We start from the raw sequence: 22,473 nt of genomic DNA on the forward strand, positions 1-22,473 counted from the left end.
CAGGGGCTACCAACCCACACAAGTCCACCCTGGTTTGTCACCTCCCCACACTTTCCCACCAATGCCTTTAAGATGGTGATGGGCAGAAATCCAACAGGAACAGTGGGAATGATGCTGTGGCCATGAAAACAAGTGGCAGATTTCTTTCTACCAGGCAGTTTTAAAGGTGGAAGTTCCCCCCCACCCTTTCTAGTTCGTGTTGCTCGAGGACAGAGACTGTATGACGGGAGGCTCCATCCAGAACAGGAAATAAAGGAGGGCACGGCATGGAGAACGACAAACTGGGAGAGGCCATGTCTTCCTCGGGGCCAGCAGTTTTGAATGCAGAGGGAGGGAGATTCTCTAGAATTCCCCTGTAAGGAACAGCTCAGCCTTCCTCCCCCCACATGGTCAGAACTTGGTTCCTTCCTCCCTTTCGCTTCATCTTCCCTGCTCTTGGAGCCTCTGCATCTTCAGGATTTGGAAGAGAATCCTCTGGATGTCCTCATCCATATGGCCCTGGGAAGGAAATAGCGGAGGCAAGTCAGCCAGAGAGCACTGGAATTTCCCCAGTTTTGTCCTAGCCTTGCTCTCTTTGTTAGGACTGCAGCCAGATTTCCTGAGCTGGTGACTTGAAAAGTTGCCTGACAGACAGCCATAGGACCAAGGCGGGGCATATAAGCTTTGCCTGTGGAATGTCTGCAGCTGTTAAAAGTGAAATCGGGAAATGGGACGATGCGAGGGTTCACCTGCTGAATTTCTGCTCATCGGGCTGCTGTTAAAGGCCCAGATGGCCCCTGTTGAATTTCTGCCTGCCATGCCACTGTTATAACCACAGGGCCTGGTTCAGGACACTGCTTGGCAAACTTTACCGTAAACCATGTGCACATTCCAAATTAATAAATATTAGTTCAATGCTGGGTTGGCACCTCTGTTTTTGTTGTTTTTTTAAACCTTTAACAGCTCAGAAATCTTAGGATGGAGATGAGGTCGTGGGAGATGCTCACGCGCTTAATGTCTGCCATTCAGGCTGCCGTCAGAGGCACAGGAGCAGGGCCAGTGAAAGAAGTTGGCCACCCAGCCGTGACTCGCATTGCCTGAACTGCGTTCTTACTTGCGTTTGCTTAGCAATGCGGCTGGAGACGGATGATAATTTGTGGGCGTGGAGTTGAAGGCAGTTTGAAAAAAGAAAAGATGATCATGGTGGTGACCATTTAATTTTTGCATCAGGTCAACAGGTTTTTGTATTGCTTCAGGAACCTCCAAACCCTTTTTGACCTGAGGTTATGGGAAGCGATGCCTCTTTAGAACTACATTCAACTCTCAAAAAATTGTCTACCTTCATCTTGTCTTTCAAGAGTAACTTCAACCTACCCTGCAGGGATAATATAAGGATTCTTAAAATAACGCAAGTGATCCTGCAAAAATGAATTCGAAATGATTTCCAATGTAACACACACGATTCCCAAAATGTTGTATGTGAAATGATTCCTAAACTGATGTTTGTTAATACTGAGCTCTTAACAGCTGTCTAAACAAAGGGATAAGCCGGTGCTCGGCTCTTGTGGCCCTTTCTTACATGCCCAGGGATAATACTGATCGCAGCTTTGGGGTCAGGAAGGAATTTTCCTCCAGGCCAGATTGGTCAGGGATCCTGGAGGTTTTTTGCTTTCCTTGGGGCACAGAGCAAGGTTCATTGGGGGAGGTGATGGGTGGGGGAAGATAGCTGTGAATTCCCTGCATTGTGCAGGGGGTGGACTAGATTACCCTCGGTATCCCTGTTTCTATGGCTGATTCTGCACACGTTGGATAATGCACTTTCAACGCACTTTATCAATAGTTTGAGCTGGATTTTTTGTTCCGCACTCGAAAATATCCGTTCCAAATGATCTATAAAGAGGATTGGAAGTGCATTATCCAACGTGTGCGGAATCACTCTGTGTTTAAAGAAATTTGGTATTATTCCACAGGCTTTTATATTTTGTGAGATCTAACATTATCCCCCCCCCCAACACCTTACTCCAATGGGAAAAACCTATTTCATCGACCGCCTCAACCTTCTATCACCTGGCCTGTGAGAAAGTTGCCAACTTTTTAACCCCTTTGTTGCTGCACCTTTGACAGTAGTTTGATCTGCAGCTCTTAGCAGGTGATAACATTGCTGCGCTGCAGAAAGCTTCAGTTGTTAGTGCCTGCTGTGCAGATGGTAGCGGCCAAGCTCGCTAAGATTTTATTCCTGGTCAGCCGGCAACTCTGCTCATGACCCAGTGAAATCTCAGGTTTCCTTTCCTCCTTCTGCCTTGGGAGGACTGAACAGTTGACAGGGGATTTCTTGGTCAAACAGATCTTTCAGTCTTGTCCTTCCTCCACCATAGGTTACTAGTCCTCATTTTATCCTCACAACAGCCATGAAAGGTAGGGTAGGCTGCAAAAGCCCTTCTGTCTCTAAGTTGACCAATGATCTCCATTGTCGGGATTAGAATCCAGGTCTTCCCAGTCTCTGACTGGCACTCAATCCACCAATTCATACTGGGTGTCAGTGACTTGGTACACAAGAATTCCGTGTGATCCTAAAGGTTGCATCTTTGTCTTTTAAGCAGGAATGCTTCTCAAATTCTCCTCATCCAAATTTCTGCCTGGATTTTCAGGTTACACATTCTGATTTGATTCCTCACTCCTCTGCCTCAAGCCAGCTGGGTGACCTTGGGTCAGTCGCAGCTCTCTCGGAGCTCTCTCAGCCCAACCTACCTCACACGGGGATTGTTGTGGGGATAATAATGACATTGACTTTGTAAACCTTTCTGAGAGTCTCTCTACACAAGACATATTACATGGGGATGTGCAAGTGATCTACTTTCTGTGTGGTCTTATATTCAAGTGTACTCTGTCTCCTTAGTAGGGTACGTGTATCCACAACAGGAGAACAAGTGTAAGTTCTTTCACTTGAGCGTCCCCTCCATGGATATAGATCAAGACAGGTAGCTGAGTTAGTCTCTCTGTAGCTGTAGAAAAGAGCGAGAGTCCAGTAGCACCTATACCGCCAACAAAATTTGTGGTAGGGTATGGCTTTTGTGAGTCACATCTTGAGATATCTGAAGAAGTATAACACAGGGACATAACTGTATGTTAGCAAAACACAATTAAATGAATGAGGAAAGAAAAAAAAGTACTAGAATTAAATAAAGTAAACAGTGGCTGAATCCACATTCACCTCTCACCCGCATTTTTCCCGGTATTTTTACGTTTGTCTTCAATCCGCAAATTTCTCCCCTCCGTTCACATTCCATCCTCAAATGTGTTGTTCTCACGCACTGAGAACTGGAATATCCGCTTTTGTGGATATTTGTTCCTGCCCATTTTTTTATTTTTTTGAACTGACTTTTCCATTATTTCAATCTCTCCTAATGATGTCTTGTCTTTCTGATGCATTGATGGGGACCCGACAGTGTGCCCGCACGTCTTGCGCCCCATTTTCCTGCTGTGAGGTTATAGAACATCATCCATAACAGTTTTCAAGGAAATGTAAAATGTCATTGGGGACCGATTATAACTTGGGGGAAACATGGGGGTGTGATGGAGGTCCTGCTCTGTGTTTTCTTAAATTCGAATGATTGATTCACTGTAATTTCGATATCACAGTAATCCAGAGAAAAATAAAAAACAGTTAAAAAGGATATTTTGCGAGTCCGTTCTGAGGAGGGATTCACCCCAAAATGATTTTTCAAACAACCAGATTTGATTTAGAAACAACATGATCAATAAATCCAATGCTATGAAGCCAAAAACAGTCTTTTGCAGACTTCGGAGCACTTGAAAGTTGAATCAGCCAATAGGAACTCTCGGAACGGCCGGAGAGACAGGAAGGGGGGGGGTCGTTTTTAAAAAAAATGCGTAAATTGCGCATTTGCCCGTTCACGTCCACCGAGAAACTCCCGATGAAAACCTGTTACCACATATTCGGGAGAAATGCGAATGAAATGCATCTGTTTAATGAGGTAATGTGACCGGCACTCGGGATTGCGTGGAGAATGCGGGGAACATGCGACTTAGATTGAGTAATGTGGATTCCACCTTAGTGAAAAATAATATCACTATGATGGAATTTGTAGAGACGAAATTAAATGCACGGTATATATCATGTAACCAACAAATGTAAGCTTTTTGATTAACTCTGCTATCAGAATAAGCTGGAACTAAAAACTAATTTTAAAAAGTGAGCTGTGACTCACGAAAACTCATGCCCTACCACGAATCTTGTTTGTCTTATAGGTGCTACTGGACTCTTGCTGTTTTCTACTTGAGAGTCCCCATGTAAGATGTCTTGTGTAGAGAGACCCTGAGTGAACCGTTAAGTTGTCCTGCGGAGTGGTACATAAGCACAAGGTTACTATTATTTCTGGAGGGTCTAATACATGCACTGTCCCCTCTTCTATTTCTGGACTTTGAGTAGAGTGATGAGAACACACAGTTTGCCACAAGCTCCTTCGGTTAATTCATTCATCCACCCCTCATTACCAATGTGTACGTGTGTGTGTACATCAAATGTTGCCCAAAAATAATATTAATATGATTTTACATTCAGTTGCATCAACATTGTTTTTATGTGGCATTTTACCAGGGCTCATTTTGAGGGGGGATGCACAGGAACGCAGTTCCAGCGGTTCCCCAAAGAGGTCACATGTCAGGTGGCCCCGCCCATTGGGCCATTGGGGCCCATTTCGGCCTGGATTGGGGCCAAAACGGCCTGGATGGGCCTCTGACGGGTGGTGGATCACTCTCCCGCTTAGCAGCAACCTGATCTTGACCATTTTGGGCCCCTTTTCAGCCATTTTCAGCTCCTTTTTGCCATTTTGGGCCCAGTTTCGGCCCTAAATGGCCAGGATTGGGCCCAAAACAGCCAGGATAGGTGATGTCAGGGGGTGTAGCATATGCAAATCAGTTATGCTAATGACACGCTTCTGGTGGTCAAGGGGCGTGGCATATGCTAATGAGATGCTAACGAGTTCCTCCAGCTCTTTTTCTACAAAATGACCCCTGCATTTTACCAACGTGCAAGAGTGTGTGGGGACATCAGCACATACTTTTAGCATGACGGTTTTCATGATGCAAGGCTGTGCATTTACTTTGGAAAAATGCCACACACAAACCATCTTGATGCAATCAGATATATACTTGTACCAAGAATGCTTTTCAGCAGTTCTTCCTTAATGCGCATGGGCGCATTGGTAACATGGAATGGAGGAAATACCAACGAACAGAACTGGAAGCTGGGGCACCCTGTGCATGCATACTTCTGTCTCAAAATTAGTTGGGGGGGGGGGAGGTTCCTAGTGAAACCAAGATTCAGGAAGGGTGAAATGCAGGACAAAATGAAATTCTGGGGAAAGAAAGGAAAAACTGGGGAAATATGTTCATCCTACATTGAAGCGCCAGTTAACATTTCATGTGGTCTGGGTTTCTAGTGTGGTGTTACACAGGGCTCATTTTGAGGGGGAACACACAGGAACGCAGTTCCAGCAGTTCCCCAAAGAGGTCACATGTCAGGTGGCCCCACCCACCTGACTCTCGGCCATTTTGGGCCTGTTTCAGCCTGGATTGGGGCAAAAATGGCCTGGATCGGGCCTCTGACAGATGGTGGATCACTCTCCCACTCAGCAGCGGCCCGATCCTGACCATTTTGGGTCCCTTTTCAGCCATTTTCAGCCCCTTTTTGCCATTTTGGGCCCAATTTCAGCCCTGAATGGCCAGGATTGGGTCCAAAACAGCCAGAATAGGTGATGTCAGGGGGTGTGGCATATGCAAATCAGTTATACTAATGACACATTTCTGGTGATGGCAAGAGGCGTGGCATATGCTAATGAGTTATGCTAATGAGTTCCTCCAGCTCTTTTTCTACGAAATGACCCCTGGTGTTACATGTGTTGGCTGCTTCTGACGAAAAGGTCTAAAGAAAACAAAAATTCTCCTCTGGTCTCTCCTAAGAGGAACCAGGAAGAAAATCAAAGTCCCATCCAACAGGATCCAAAAGGAGGGTATTTCCCATCATGTCCCACTCCACCACAGCAAACACAGGTGGAGGAAAAGCCCTAGTGCTGGGTCCTACCAGGACTGGAACTCAGTGTGTCGCGCGCATTTGTCCCCCTTCACCGTTGCCATTATACCCTTTTAGAGGGGGGAAAAAGAGGGACAGAGGCGGACCTATATGATGTTAATTCAAATCTTGCATTCTGAATTATCATCATTAACACCGCACACCCCTATAGAGCTGGGGTTTGGAGAATTACAGACAGCAGCCCAAAAGTTGTACATAGGACTTACAAAGAGTTCAGATATCTTGGGTTTAACCAGGTCTGAATTAAGACTAAGCTATATCAAGTTTACGAGGCCGCATAGCATTGTCAAACAACGAAGGTCATTAAGTCATTGCAGGGCTTTTTTCTGGGAAAAGAGGTGGTGGAACTCAGTGGGTTGCCCTCGGAGAAAATGGTCACATGGCTGGTGGCCCCGCCCCCTGATCTCTAGACAGAGGGGAGTTTAGATTGCCCTTCGCGCCGCTCCAGTGGCACCGAAGGCAATCTAAACTCCCCTCTGTCTGGAGATCAGGGGGCGGGGCCACCAGCCATGTGACCATTTTCAAGAGGTTCCAGAAAGCCGTCCCACCGCGTTCCTGCTGAAAAAAAGCCCTGAGTCATTGTAATCTAACGCCCTCAATAGTAGCTAGCTTAGTTTGTGCATGAATCCAGCTGTGGGTTTAGCTTTAGAAACCATTGGAGCAACGTAGTTTGGAGCTCAAATATTTGTGTAATCCTTTGCAAAAATATTTACTAAAGAACTAGGAAAAATTCCTGGAAATGAACTTCTAACACTTATAAGTTCTATACATAGAATCCTGACTTTAACCAAGTTCTGCATTCCCCAAGACAAACCAAGCAGCATTTGAACACAGGATAACCCGAATCTCTTAAGCCCTCCCCAGATCACAGCTGCACCCACCCTTGCCATGCAACAAGAACTGGCACAAGAGATGGACACAATTTGACGTGGGCCAATGTGCCCTGGTGCAACATGCAGCACACAGACATGCGTTCACTGGCTCCAAGCACTGATTGACACATGAATGACCTTCCAGCCTCCCGGAAATCTCGCGCCGGGTCTGCTTCCTTGGGCTGTCCCGCCCCTTCTTTCCTTCCTTCCTTCCTTCCAAACCGCTGCTTTTAAGAACCCGGGTAAGAAGATTGATTTTCCCCCCACCATAAGCCGCATCCGGAGAGGTACTGAGGAGTTTGGGGGAAAGCAGTGAAGGGAAAACAGGAGGGGAAGAGAAGGTGAAGGGTTGGAAAGAGGTGTGTGATTTTGGTCGGTCTCCGGTGCTGTAAGTGGCCAACATATGAAAACACTCAAAAATCCAAACAAAGGTGCAATCAACACAAGGACACTCGCGTGTGCACGCGGAGAGCATTCTTCTCGTGTCCTGTGCACTCATTAGCAGCCATCCCACACTCAGAACTCACCAAGGATCTTTCTTGTATGCATGCACCCAATGAGTGGCAAGTGCATTTATGCATCCATGCACACCTTTGGCCCATTCCAAGAAGAATTTGTACAGGACAAATTTCTGTTGGAATGCACTCCAGACATCATCTTCCTTCATCCGTCTCCCCCTCCCGCCCCCTCCATCCATCTCCCTCTCCAAAACTAGGACAACTGCTGACCCACCTGGATAGCATAGAGAAGGTGTCCCCTGTACAGAGAAACAACATTGGTGTGTCGCCTCTCAGCCTCCTGTAACCAAAGACAGATGGGCAATTGAGGTCATTAAACTCTGTTTGTGTTGCCAGCCCCCAAGAATACGGAAGCCAGGTCTCCCCCTATTGTGTGAACCTCCTGACAACAGCCCCTGTTCCCCATCAGCACTTCAAAGACCAGCAGGGGAACAGTGGGGGATTGCACCAGCAAACAAAACTGAAAAATGAAATCATTACGTTAGTGACACTCTAGGATTTGCCCCAAACTCTATGGTTTAACCTGTCCCATCCACCCCCATTCCTTCTTATGAGTTCTGGGCAACCCAACCCAAGGACTCAACATAATATCCATCAACCCACTAGAACACCTTGGGCGTCAACAATCAAATACTGATAGCAGTTCCTTCAAACAATTCTGTGTACAGAATTTCAGAATGAGTTAGAAACCTTTCTCACTTGCTCCAACTATTCCGAAGTGCTGCAGCAAAAACAGGAAGGGGGGAAAAGCCTGAGCTCAAATTGGAGAGGAAGACTGATCTGTAATTAATCCAGGAAATCTGGATTAATTTCCAGATGTCTAGTGAACATTTGGGGTAATAAATTTGGTTTCTCTGGATTACTGGCAGCAAGAACTAGGGGAAATTAAAGATTAAGATCAGCCAAAAGAGAGGGGTTTTTTTTCCAAAAAGCTTCCCTTTAAGTAATTTTCTTTTGGGGAGCAACAGGATAAAAACATTTTCAGAAGGTTCGGAAGCATTGTTCTCTCACTCTGAATTGCCATCATTACGTCCATCAACTAGGAAACCCTCCTGGCCTCCAGCTTCTCTGCCCGCTATTACTTGGAAAGGTGAAGGGGTAGGGGTGGCTGGGAAATCAGTATCATACTGACAGCGTGATGTCACTTCCGCCGAATATTTGGAAGTGACATCACTGCACAGGTACAACACACTAGGGCCATTTCCACACGTCTTACCTTCTGCCGGAACATTGCGGAAGACAGCGTCTTCTCACACGAAATCGTGCCAGGAAGACGCTGTCATCCGGGATTTTTGCACAAAATCATGTCTTCCTGGCACAATTTTGTGCGAGAAGACGCTGTCTTCTGCGATGACAGCGACTTCTTGGCGCGATTTTGCATGCAAAGACGCTGTCTTCCTCAATGTTCCAGCAGAAGGTAAGATGTGTGGAAACGGTCTAGGGATTCAGCCAAAATTCTATGGTTTTACTATAATCTTTTGAGCGAATCCGAGAGCATCCTGTCAGGTAGTTGGTAGACATGATGATAACAACATTGTCACAACATTATTTCCCCTGTCCCCTTCCTCTTCCTCTCATCTCCTCTCTAAGGCTGAAGGAGGCAGGAGAGGAGCTCTATGGGGCTGGAGGGTTCCTAGGAAAGATTCCCTGTCCACAACAAAACACCACATTTGGGCTGTGATGGTAGTCATGGGCTGTTTCCACATGGCCAAAGCATCCGGAAGATCGCGCGGAACTCACAGAAAGAAGCATCTTCCTAGCGTGATTTCCCAGCACGATCCCGTTTAATGGTGTGATTTCTGACGTCATTGCGCCATTAAAGGGGATCGTATCGGGAAATCGTGCTAGGAAGACGCTTCTTTCCATGAGTTTTGCACCATCTTACGGGTGCGTGTGAAAACGGCCATGAAGTCAACGCACCAGCACCGTGATTACTGATTGGTTGGGATAATGTTGACAAAGGAACAGGAAAAAAAGGCATGGAAAGGTATAACTAAACAATCTTTTGGGGCTTTGGAGGAATTTTTGGATTTCCCAAAAGGCCTCTGTCTCCCTGAACTCTCAGAGACTCTCTATACAAGACATCTTGAAATCTGAAGATCAGTTGTAATTCTGAGAGATTTCCATGTCCCACCTGGAGCTGGGCAGCCCTAGATACTGGTGACAACCACAGCATAGACGTGGATGGGAGCATCTCATCTCCCCAGTCCTCTTCCCAGAAGATACTCACAGCCAACTGCTGCTCCAGATCTTTAATTCTGCCCTGCAGCGAGGTCACCTCCAGACGGTTCTCTGTCTTCTGGGGGGATGTTGCCTTGGACGAGGCCGCTGCCTGGCCAGAAAGCTCTGACAATTCATTCAAAGCCTCTTTCAACTTGAAGACCTCCTTCGAAAGTTCTGTGATCTTCAGAACAGGAGGAAGAATTGTGTGGACAGTCATTTCCTCATCAGAAGCGCCCTTTCGTCAAAGTGCTCTTCAGTTATCCGAGCACCTCATTTTGAGCCTTTTAAAAAATTTACTTCATTTATATCCCATCGTTCTCCTCAATGAAGACCCAAAGCAGCTTATATCATATGCCGCTCTTCCATTTATCCTCACACCAACCCTGTAAGGTAGGTTTAGGTTACGAATATGTAACTAGCCTAAGGTCACCCAGCAAGTTTCCATGGCAGAGCGAGGATTTGAACCCGGGACTTCCAAATAACACTCTAACCACTACACCACACTAAGCCTCCACTTCAGAAGTTATCAGCTTGTTAGTCCATGAGCCAAAATCATCCTGTGCAGCAGATTTTTTCCTGCCTCCCCTCTTGCTGCCTCAGAAGCCTCTGGGCATGTGACACAGGTTGGGTGCCTGCTGAGGTGGAATTTGGAAGCATCTCTATTGCGTATTGAGAAGGTTCCCCACAATGCAATGCAAAGGATTCTGGGATATAGTTTCATACCGTATTCCATCTGAGAAGATGTTGACCCTTGAAGATTGGTGGCAGGTCCTCCACAGACTTTGAACCCTCTTATACCTGAGCCTACCCACTGGAGGCACTAGGCGTAATAATAATAACAACATTTGATTTATATACTGCCCTTCAAGATAACTTAATACCCACTCAGAGCAGTTTACAAACCGTGTTATTATTATCCTCATGACAAGTTAGGGTTCCCAGGTGCCCACAAGTGGCAGGTAAACTCCCAGAGATTTATTGTTGAAGGCTTTCATGGCCGGAGAATGATGGTTGTTGTGGATTTTCCGGGCTGTATAGCCATGGTCTTGGCATTGTAGTTCCTGACGTTTTGCCAGCAGCTGTGGCTGGCATTTTCAGAGGTGTAGCACCAAAAGACAGAAGTCTCTCAGAGCCAAGCTACAAGTGATGAATGACACTTGCCTGGCAAGTGAACAGACTCACGTGTATTCCTTCCTGTTCACTTGCCGTTCACTTGCTCTCCACTTGATCAAGTGGAGCGCAAGTGAACGGCAAGTGAACAGGGAGGAATACACGTGAGTCTGTTCACTTGCCAGGCAAGTGTCATTCGTCACTTGTAGCTTGGCTCTTAGTGTCTCTCAGTGACACTGAGAGACCTCTGTCTTTTGGTGCTACACCTCTGAAGATGCCAGTCACAGCTGCTGGCGAAACCTCAGTAACTACAATGCCAAGACCACAGCTATACAGCCCGGAAAATCCACAACAACCATCCCAGAGATTTGCTCCCCTTGTCCACTGATCGCCCAGAGATCGGTGGGAGGGAGCACACTCCCAGAGGTTGCCCGTCATGACAGGCACCTCAGGAGTGCGCGCCATGCACGCGCTCCCCACCAGTGCAGCAACATCAGTTCTGTAAGTGACGTCGTTGTGCCACCAGCGGGAGCGTTTCCACACTTCGTTTGGGGCCGATTTGCAGCCGGTGTGGTGCAGCCAGTGCAGCCGGTGTGGTGACATCACTTCCGGAAGTGATGTCATCATGCAGGCTTCAGGGAAAGAAGACCTCATACTCTGCACAAGGTAAGTGCCAGGTACTCCACCCAGGTACCCCTCACCAGGTAAGTGCCAGGTACTCCACCCAGGTACCCTTCACGAGGTAAGTGCCAGGTACTCCACCCAGGTACCCCTCACCAAGTGCCAGGTACTCCACCCAGGTACCCCTCACCAGGTAAGTGCCAGGTACTCCACCCAGGTACCCCTCACCAAGTGCCAGGTACTCCACCCAGGTACCCCTCACCAGGTACTCCACCCAGGTACCCTTCACCAGGTAAGTGCCAGGTACTCCACCCAGGTACCCCTCATGAGGGGTACCTGGCAACCCTAATGACAATCCCCCTGTGAGGTGGGTGAGGCTGAGAGAGCTCTAAGAGAACTGTGACTGACCCAAGGTCACCCAGCTGGCTTCAAGTGGAGGAGTGGGGAATCAAACCTGGCTCTCTAGATTAGAGTCCTGCCAGTCTTAACCACTACACCAAACTGGCTCTCCAGCCTTCATACTTCTGTCTCTCCCCGCAAGTGCTCCCTCCTCACCTTCTTGTCCTTCTCCTTAACCAGCTTGGCTGAGTCCTCAATGTGGCTGTGCAGCTCCTGGATCCGGTCCGACTCAGCCCGCAAGCTCTTCAGCTGCTTCTCAGCCGCTGCTAGCTGAGCCTCTGCCGCGTGCTTCTCACTCTTCATGAAGAGGGCTTCACGCTGCACCTGGAAGACCTCAGTGCAGGTGCGTTCGTGTTTCTTCCCCAAGTCGGCCAGCTTTGCATTGAGTGCTTCCACTTCGCCCTGCAGGCTGGCCCGCATCTGCTCATGGGTCTCCTTGGAGACCGCGTCCTTCCGGACACTGTCCAGCTCCGTCTGCAGCCTTGCAAACTCCTTGTTCTTGGCGTTCAGCTCTTGCTCCAGCAGTTTAGACTTAGCCTTCAGCTCCCACAAGGTGCCCTCCAGAGCCTCCTTGGCACGGGCATGCTCCGTCAGGGACACCGATTCTCGCCTGTAGCTCTCTGACTTCTTCTGCAGGTCTGCCAGCTCCCTCTGGGTGGCGGTATGCTTCTCCTTCAGCTCCACCAGCTGTCTTTCTGCATCTGCAACCGATGTCCTCACTTTCGCCAAGGCGTCCTCGTGCTCCTGCTTGGGGATGCACTGGGAGGCCATCCTGTCCTTGGAGGCCTGAAGTTCCTTCTCCAGCTTCTTGTGTCCCTCTTTGAGCTTCTCCACCTGAGCCCGCGCTTCCTCGTTCTGCTTTGTCACAGCCTCGAGCTGCTTCCTCAACTTGCCGGCCTCTTCCCGGAGGCTCTCGCTTTCTGAGAGGCCTCCTTTGGCCTTCTCCATCTCGCGAGTTCTTTCCTTCAAGGTTTCTCTCAGTTCCTTCACCTCCGCCTCAGCGGAGCTGCACCTCATCAGCAAGGCCTCTTTCTCTCTGGAGGCCTCGTCCAGGGAGATGCCAAGAGAGGCCTTCATCTCCTCATGCTCCTTTGAGGAGTGGTCCCTCAGCCGTCCCTCCAAATCTTTCACCTTCTGGTCTCGCTTCTTGAGGTCCTCTTGAGCCTGGTGCAGAGCGGCCCTCACTGTCTCTAGTTCCGCTCTGGAGCTCTCCACAGCATCCTTCTCCTCCACTGACAGGATCCCCAACTCGATTTGTTCCTGAAGGAGCGTTGCTTCCTTGAGGGCAGCCTGGTATTTCTCTTGCGTCTTGTTTAGTTCTTTGGCCATTTCTTCCAACTTGTTTCCCATCGCCTCCTTCTCCTCGTCCCTTCCCAAGCTAGAGGTCCCCTTCTCTTCGTCCCTGCTATTCTGATCGGCCGCAGAACTGCTCTTCTCCAGAGCCTCTTTTAGGGCTCGGATTTGCTGCTCGTAATCAGACTTCAGATGCTCGTACGCCTCTGCCGGGATGAGTTTGCAGGAGGCTTCGTTGGTGGTGGTACAACCGTCAAGGGCCTCCAAGACTGCTTGGGCCTCGGTGTGCTGCGCCTTTAGCCTCTCAAATTCTGACCTCAGTGAGTCATAAAGGATGATAGGGATGAAGTCCCCAGAGGCGTCCGCATCACTCTCGTCCCTCTCATAATTCTCTAAGATCTGCGCAAAATGGAAGATCATTTGGTAGAGAGAGGACCATGGAACACTGAAAGACATTCCCTAAGTTAGTCTTGATTCGGCAGGATTGCAGCGCAAATCCAACTCTACGGGCAGAACTGCTTCTGATGGCAAAAGTGGAGATGGATGGAGAGGTATGTTTGGTGGTGGAAAATGCCGTCCTGTTTGTATTATTTATTCATTGGCTGTTTTCACACTGCTTACCGACCACAGAACATCACGCCAAGCTCCCGGAACGACAGAGTCTTCCTGGTGCGATTTCGCAAAATCTCACCAGGAAGACTCTGTTGTTCCGGGAGCTTGGCATAATGTTCTGTGGCCAGTAAGTAGTGTGAAAACGGCCTTTGTTTAAGACGACTTAGCAGTCCCAGATCGGGAAGCATCAGCAAATAAAGTCCTCTGAAAAATGCCTGGGGGAACATTTTTTTCTGCTTCCAAAAAGAGGCCCGGGATGTCAATTTCCTAAGAGGCAAGTGATGTCTGTTTCCAAAAGAAGCCAGCATCTCAGCAAGGGCATTCCACATCACTGAGCCACCCTGGAAAAGGCCCTGCTCCTAGCAGATACCACCCTTGCATCCAAAAAGTATAGTATCTCAAGCAGGGCCTTATTGGTAGTGTTTACGATGCAGGGGCCATACAAGAGAACACACGTGAAGCTGCCTTCTCCTGAATTGGACCATCAATCTACTAACATCAGTATTGTCTACTCAGACTCCATGGTTTTAGGTAAAGTTCTTTCACATCACCTGGTCCTTTTAACTGGAAATGCCAGGGTTTGAACCAGGGACCTTCTGCATGCAAAGCAGACGCTCTTCCACTGAGCCACAGCCCCTCCCCAAGAAGACCATCTGAATTTACCTGTATTTTCTCTATCAACTCTTTGTTCTTTTGGGTCAAAGACTGTACTTGGCCCTGCAGGCTGGCCAAGAGTTCCTCTGTAGAGATGCTCAAGCTTTTTTTGGATAGCAGCAGCTCAGCCCCTGTTGAAAAGAAGCAGAGGAAGATCTCCAGGTCTGGTCCAAAGGAACATGATGCAGACACTTTGCTGGAGTTAAACAGGTCTGGACAGGAGACCAGACCACCCATGAATCTTTGAGATATTTTGTTACATTATCTTCTTTCCTAACTCCTTAGCATAGATTTGTTATTGCATTCTTCAATACTCCTGTTTATACAACAGCCTGTGTTGCAAGGCTATTGTAAATTATTTTCCTGTGCCCAGCTACATGATGTGCTTCTTGAATATGGGCCCCAGAGGCTTGTGCATTTGTGGGTCTTTGCAGTGTAAAGCAGACTACAAAACTCATGTCTCAGTGCAACTGTGATTATAGTATGCTTGCCGAAGGTACTATACTAACATAGATTGTGAAGTAATGCCCCTGAAGCAGCCTTCTAGAGACTTGCTGTGGAAATCTGTTGACCAGGTTAATAGAATCCCTGTGCATGGAAAGACAGCCGCTAAAATATTCCCTCTGGAAGGCTTGCAAGAAATTTTTAAACATAGGGAAGTAATATGATTTCCCTCTCCCTCTTCCAGCATGAAGCAGTTCAGTCCAGGAAGGACTCAACCATGGCTTTTTATGATTAATGCAATCTCTTCATTGCCTAGAGAGAGAAAAAATCAGTAGGCACTTAAGAAACAGACAGACCCTAATAATTAGTTTACCGGAGAGACTATTTAGCATGATGATTTATCCAGCAAATATACCTTGGAGGACTATCTAGTTGGGGAACAAAATGCTGGCCAGATGGACTTTGGATCTGATCCAGCAAGTCTGTTCTGGTGTAGCAGAAACTTTCAGCTAAGAGGGGTACTGATACTCCATGTGCACAGGCAGTCTACCTAGTTGCTGCAGAGTGAGCAGTTGAGGAAGGACTCTTGCTTTTGTGCCTCGCTTGGGGGCATCCCAGAGGCCTATGGTTGGCCATTGTGGGCTGCAGGATGCTGGACTAGAAGCACAGCTAGAGTGAACCGGCAGAGCTGGAGGTTCACTCGTGTTAACAGGGAGGGTGATGGAACAGATGCCCCTACCTGGGAACTCCAGCAGCTCCCCTTCTTCGTCCTGCAGCGTTTCGATGTCGTAGCTGGTATTCTCCTTCTCATTCTGAAGGCGAGAAGAATAGAGACAGGGAGGGCCTAGATTTTCAGAGCTGAACCGTGTTGACAGCCTAAAAAAGAGGTGGGGGAGGGGGGTCCCTGAAACTACCGCAACCTACAACCTTGGGGATCTAAGGAAAGTTGGTGCATGCCTGGGGGGGGGGGGATTCCATTGTTGGAGTTGACTAGAGAAGCAGGCTGGGGCAGGGGGAGGTGCTTCAGGGGTGGACTGATGAGGCTTAGAAGAATCTGCCTGCTTCCCACCTGTTCAACCTGTATATTTACAAATAAAAACAAGCTGAAACACCAGTACACTCTCTTCACAAGGGAGCTGGAGCCATAAAGAGCACCCGAATTTCCTATCGCTCAAGGAAATGTGGGACATGAAACTCTGTAATTATGAGTTCAGTGGCCATACGAGGAAGCAGAGGTCTCCAATTAAGGACGGTGGCTGGGATGGGTTAGCTGCCTTCACCTCTGTGCCACTGCGGAGGCATTCCAGCCTGCAGCGCCACCTGTGCTGATGGCCATAAGATGGTATTGCAGCTACCAAAACTGCTTAACCCAAAAGGTCAACAGGATTTCACCTGCACTGGTGATTCTGCCTCAGCTCTTTAGACTAAACAACATTACAAGTTCAACCTCGTGGGACCCTTCCCCCCTTCCCCTTTGCTCCTGTACCTCCAGGGATGACAGGCGGCTCCGCAGCACCTCCAGTTCCTTTCCCAAATTCTCCTTCTCGCCCGTTTTCTCTGCCAGTTGCTTCTGAAGATCTTGTATCTAGCAGTTCCAAGAAAATATTATTCCAAGCATTCCTATCACCCAGTCAAGTTCCTTGTGATTTAATGCTTTTAAAAGGAGAGGGGCTTAATTCTGGCATGACCCTCAACTTTGATTTTGGAAGTAAAAGATCATGCTTCTTGTTGCTAGACAGGCAAACAGGCCTTTAGTTCCATGATACGATTTACCTGCTTCTCCATTGTATGTAAAGAAGTGTCCTCCAGCCCTGGTCGCTAGCAGAAAGGGGGAAAGGGACAGACATGGTTAAAACTGACTGAAAATCTTCACACTTTAGAGAAAACTAATAAACTTTGTAGTTATTTCTTAAATTTATTTTGTATTTATGTTACTTCAATTATATCCCACCTTTCTCCCAAAACAGCTTACATAGTTTTCCTCGCCTCCGATTATTCCTCACAACAATCCTGCAAGGTAGGTTAGGCTAAGAGTATGTGACTGGCCTAAGATCACCTAGCAAGTTTCCATGGCAGACTGAGGAATCGAACCTGGGGCTTCTAGGTCCTAGCCCAATGCTCTAACCGCTACACCATGCTGGCTGTCATTACTATATTGAAAGGTTTGGAGCTAAGCACTTCCTATGAGCAGCAGCTTCTTAGCTGGAAGCCATTTCCTCATCCCAAATGTTGTGGGTGTAGAATGCATAACAATATGGGGAAGCCAGTCTGCATACAATCTGAGATTCTTTCTAATGGTAATTCACATGGTCCACAGCTGAGTCTTGGTATCAGACACAGATTCTGGGACAATAAAGAGTCCAGTAGCACCTTTAAGACTAACCAACTTTATTGTAGCATAAGCTTTCAAGAACCACAGTTCTCGTCGTCAGATGCAATCTCGAAAGCTTATGCTACAATAAAGTTGGTTAGTTATAAGAACATAAGAGAAGCCATGTTGGATCAGGCCAATGGCCCATCCAGTCCAACACTGTGTCACACAGTGGCCAAAAAACCAGGTGTCCTCAGGAGGTCTGCCAGTGGGGAAGGGACACTAGAAGCCCTCCCACTGATTGCCCCCCCAAACACTAGAGCATCACTGCCCTAGACAGAGAATTCCATCTATACCTTGCAGCTAATAGCCACTGATGGACCTCTGCTCCATATGTTTATCCAATCCCCTCTTGAAGCTGTATATGCTTGAAGCTGCCACCACCTCCTGAGGCAGTGAATTCCATGTGTTAATCACCTTTTGGGTGAAGAAGTACTTCCTTTTATCCGTTTTAACCCAACTGTTCAGCAATTTCATTGGGTGCCCACGAGTTCTTGTATTGTGAGAAAGGGAGAAAAACACTTCTTTCTCTACCTTCTCTATCCCATGAATAATCTTGTAAACCTCTATCATGTCACCCCTCAGTCATCGTTTCTCCAAGCTAAAGAGCCTCAAGCGCTTTAACCTTTCTTCATAGGAGAAGTGTTCCATCCCTTTAATCATTCTAGTTGCCCTTTTTCTGCACTTTTTCCAGGGCTATAATATCTTTTTTGAGGTGTGGTGACCAGAATTGTACACAGTATTCCAAAAGAGGCCATACCATTGATTCATACAGGGGCATTATGATACTAGCTGATTTGTTTTCAATTCCCTTCCTAATAATCCCCGGCATAGCGTTGGCTTTTTTTATTGCTGTCACAAACTGTATCGACATTTTCAGTGAGTTCTCTACCACGGCTCCAAGATCTCTCTCTTGGTCAGTCTCCACTAGTTTGGGCCCCATCATTGTGTATTTATATTGGGGATTTTTGGCCCCAATGTGTTTTAAAGGTGCAACTGGACAGTTTACTGTTTTGCAGCTATAGACTAACATAACTAACTTCTCCAGATTCCGGGATGCAACTTGAGTGAATCTGGTACATATTTGTCTGAAAATAGAGCCCCAAAGGAGAAAAATGAGACTTCTTAATGTACAAGTCTATTCTCCAAACATATATTAAAAAAGGAAAAGTTTATGTTAAAGTCTACATTTTGACTAATATAGACGGCATCAAAATCACAAAACAAAATGAGAACTAAAATTGTTGCTGGTTGCCTGATGTGCAAATAGGTCTGATCTTTTGCGCTCTGTAACTTCAAGCTGCCAAAAGGAAGCATTTCACTTGATCACTTCCTATTTTATTAGACTGTGTGTGTGCACATCAGTAGAGGGTAGACTTGTAATGGTTGTCGACCGTTAACGATTACCTATAATGTCTGGAATTCTGTCCTTGGTGATTATTTCCAAATTCAAGGTTTGATCTGGGGAAGAGCGCAGATGTGGATCACATTCTTTGTGTGCAGAAAGTCTCATGTTCGATACCTAATATTTCATGTTAAAGGGCCTCAGGTAGTAACTCCGGGGAAAAACTAAACTCCTAAAGAGACATTGCCTATCACAGGATTCAATAATGGGGTAGATGGATGAATAGTCTAGCTCTGTTCATATATGTGGCTTGCCAAAGCTAACAATACACAAAAGAGAAGGGTGTATTATGGTAACACGTACTACAACAAAAGGACTTGAGTCCACCGTGACTTACTCATAAGCCAACAAGTAAATGCCCAGTCTTAGTACTATAGATACCAAGATCAGTATTATTCAAAATACAGAAGGGTTCTTTATAATAAAGTGACAAAGTGCAATAAATATATACAAATAAATGAATCAGAGTATATATCCAGTTCTTCTCAAATAGTCTCATACACAGATAAATACATGAGTCTGGAAAACAACCAGACAGAAGAAGAATAAATAACCGTGGTCAAATCCACATTCACCCATTACCCGCATGTTTATCGGATATCTTCCGTTTGCCTCCAATCTGCGATTTTTCCCTCTTCGTTCACATTCCTGCTTCCAATCCATCTTTCTCGCGCGTCCCTCCGGTCACACGGCCGCTCAAAAACCGCTTTTTTGGGCGGGACCTTTTTTTCCCACCCATTTTTTTTTATTTTTTTGAGCGCACTTTTCCTTTATTTCGATCTTGCCTTATAAAGAAACATCATTAAAGATAATGATGCCTCTCTTTCCCCCACTGACAGCACTGATGGCTCTCTCCCATTTCTTTTTTGGAAATTTGGAAGCATGTGGGAAGCTTTCGTGGGCATTTCCTATGCAGGACAGTTCAGTGCCTGAATTTTACTGAAGTTTCACTTCCTTGGAGTGTCATTATTTCGATATTTCGTAATTTCGATATTACAGTAATATAAAATAAAAAAATTAAAAAACAGTTAAAAAGGAAATTTCGGGAGTCCGTTCTGAGGATGGATTCACCCCAAAATGATTTTTCAAACTACCAGATTTGATTCAGAAACAGCATAATCAATAAATCCAATGCTATGAAGTCAAAAACAGTCTTTTGCAGACTACGGAGCACTTGCAAGTTGAATCAGCCAATAGGAACTCTTGGAACGGCCGGAGAGACAGGAAGGGGGGTGGTTTTTAAAAAAACCACGTAAATTGCGCATTGGCCCATTCACGGCCACCGTGAATCTCCCGTTGAAAACCTGTGACCGCATATTCGGGAGAAATGCGAATGAAATGCGTCTGTTTAATGAGGGAATGTGACCGGCACTCGGGATTGCGTGGGGAATGCGGGGAACATGCGACTTAGAATGAGTAATGTGGATTTGACCCATATGTCCGCTTTTCCTTTAATAGGATAGAGGGAGAAATTGTCCAAATGGCTCAGCCCTCATCTATCTCTTGACAGAGGTGTTTTTGTAACTAATATTTTGATGGTAAATGTTTCCTTTGATCTTTCCACAGGGTAAGGAGAAACCATCCACCCAGCTCCGCTCTATGACTCGCGTCCTCGTTTTGAGACCACTTTGTCAAGAATGTGCCTGACTAAATATGGTTCTCCAAAGGTGGATTCACTGGTACAGATCATACAAAAAATCCATTCTTTACACGACCCAGGTGATCATGTAAAGAACTGATTTTTTTGTATGACTCAGGTGGGGACGTTGTCCAGAGCCCCCAGACAGGTCCCAAGTTCCTGGCAGCTGAAAAAACTTTTTTGAAAGCCAGTCAGTAAATGCCCATTCTGAAAAGCTTCTAAGGGCCAAACTAGACATGGTGATTTTCCAATGCCATGAGGGCACTGGGCCCACAGCACAGCCGGCTGCAGAGATCTTGTCCACCGCCACCACCCCCAACGTCTTATCAAGTGCCAAAATGGCTGCCCCCTCCCTCAGCTGTTTCAGCATTCAAAAAGCATCGTGCTGTGGGTCTGATTAGGACTGGGCCTTTGCGGCATTTGTGATGGCATCCTCGTGGCAGCCATGAGGAAGCCATCACATTAGCCCTAAGTTTGGCATAGCCAGTTTGGTGTTGTGGGGATAATAATGGTATATAAATCGAATGTTATTATTGTTATTATTAAGTCATGAGCATTTAGATACTGCCATTCCTTTTGAACAACAAAATATGATTTGTATACCACCCTTCAAGACCACTTAATGCCCACTCAGAGTGGTTTGCAAAGTATGTTATTATTATCCTCACAACAAACATCCTGTGAGGTGGATGGGGCTGAGAGAGCTCCTAGAAACTGTGACTGGCCCAAGGTCTCCCAGCTGGCTTCAAGCGGAGGAGTGGGGAATCAAACCCAGTTCTCCAGATTAGTGTCCGGCTGCTCTTAACCACTACACCAAACTGGCTCTCTGATAATAATAATAATAACAACATTCGATTTCTATACCACCCTTTAGGACAACTTAATGCCCACTCAAGAGTAGTTTACAAAGTATGTTATTATTATCCTCACAACAAACACCCTGAGAGGTGGGTTTGGCTGAGAGAGCTCTGAGAGAACTGTGACTAATCCAAGGTCACCCAGCTGGCTTCAAGCAGAGGAGTGGGGAATCAAACCTGGCTCTCCAGATTATGAATGGCCAGGATTGGGCCCAAAACAGCCAGGATAGGTGATGTCAGGGGGTGTGGCATATGCAAATCAGTTATGCTAATGAACCACTTCCTGCGATAGTAAGGGGTGTGGCATATGCTAATGAGTTCCTCCAGCTCTTTTTCTACAAAACGACCCCTGGGTGTGAGTGATTACAGACAGCTGCAGCAAGCCTTGCAGGTGCCATTTGCTCATTGTGGCACTGGAGTTAAGGAGGAACGAAATACGGCACAGAGCGAAATTCCTGAACGCTAAGGAAATGGAGTGGGGGAAATTTGCTTGACCATCATTGACTTCAGTGTAATTTTGCCCTGGTGGTTAGCTGCTGTTTTACAGCAATCTCCATTTTGCATAGATAGGGACTATGGGACACTGGTGGTTGATGCGGCCCCTTACCTCTTGCTTCTGTTTTTCCTGCTGTAGCTCCAGGCTGCGGATCCTCTGCAAAAACTGTGCCCTCTCCTGCCGCAGCCGCACGATTTCCTCGTAAGCCTCGCGCTCCTCCTGAGAACAAGCATCCAGGGTGGCATGATTTAGAGTTTCTTCCCCCCTCTTCCCCACCTTACTTCTGTGGCATCCCTGTCCCAGGATCCTCACCGCATCTGTTGGAATGGGGTGCCCCCTGGTGGGCTTGGCAGTGACTACCCGGCTGCTCCGTTCTGCAGAAGATGAACTGTGGTCCAGCGGGTGAGGGGCATGCTTGAAAATAATGGTGGCCGTCAAATAAATATAGCAGTACAGAATATTAGCAAGATGTTGAGGATGGGGATGAAAAGTGGCCTAGAGATGAGATGAGTCCTTGCGTCACGTGTTTGCTTTTTTAAATGTGTTTGCTCTGTTCTTTAGAGTATGTGCCCTTACTTCCCCTAAGACCTCTGTACCTTCATATTTGTTTGTGACTCTTTGTTTTCTGGACCTGTTAAGTGTGGCAGTCTTTGGTCATTTCCTTAGAGTCTATCTACACGTGATGCCTCGGCAGGTGTTCATCAAGTGTAGGGAGATGCAATGTTAGCTGGGAAGCGTAGTTTAAAAAGATAGAGCCAACAGAGATCACTCCTCAAAGGGTTTGTTAATTTCATCTTCAAGTCCCAGAAGGCTCTGTACATTTCACCTCTCTAGTCTATAACTGTGTGGGATCACCACCAGAGGGCTG

General features: G+C 46.8%; 1 protein-coding gene and 1 non-coding gene across 2 annotated transcripts in view; both read right to left on the reverse strand.

Annotated features, from left to right (window-relative positions):
- Nucleotides 1–412: 412 nt before the first annotated feature.
- ANKRD24 (ankyrin repeat domain 24) overlaps nucleotides 413–22,473 on the reverse strand; it is a 51,240-nt gene continuing 29,179 nt past the window's right edge. The window contains exons 11-19 of the mRNA XM_054979709.1: nucleotides 21,717–21,824; nucleotides 16,611–16,655; nucleotides 16,324–16,422; nucleotides 15,577–15,649; nucleotides 14,403–14,524; nucleotides 11,991–13,526; nucleotides 9,712–9,885; nucleotides 7,696–7,761; nucleotides 413–498 (exon numbers count right to left, since the gene is read on the reverse strand). Of these exons, the coding sequence (XP_054835684.1) occupies nucleotides 421–498; nucleotides 7,696–7,761; nucleotides 9,712–9,885; nucleotides 11,991–13,526; nucleotides 14,403–14,524; nucleotides 15,577–15,649; nucleotides 16,324–16,422; nucleotides 16,611–16,655; nucleotides 21,717–21,824 (2,301 nt within the window). The 3' untranslated portion in view covers nucleotides 413–420. The remainder of the gene's footprint in view (nucleotides 499–7,695; nucleotides 7,762–9,711; nucleotides 9,886–11,990; nucleotides 13,527–14,402; nucleotides 14,525–15,576; nucleotides 15,650–16,323; nucleotides 16,423–16,610; nucleotides 16,656–21,716; nucleotides 21,825–22,473) is intronic.
- TRNAA-UGC (transfer RNA alanine (anticodon UGC)) lies at nucleotides 14,305–14,376 on the reverse strand. Its single transcript has one exon. It is a non-coding gene; the product is annotated as a tRNA-Ala (tRNA).

The sequence above is a fragment of the Eublepharis macularius genome, chromosome 5, assembly GCF_028583425.1.
Source record: "Eublepharis macularius isolate TG4126 chromosome 5, MPM_Emac_v1.0, whole genome shotgun sequence".
Classification (NCBI taxonomy): domain Eukaryota; kingdom Metazoa; phylum Chordata; class Lepidosauria; order Squamata; family Eublepharidae; genus Eublepharis; species Eublepharis macularius.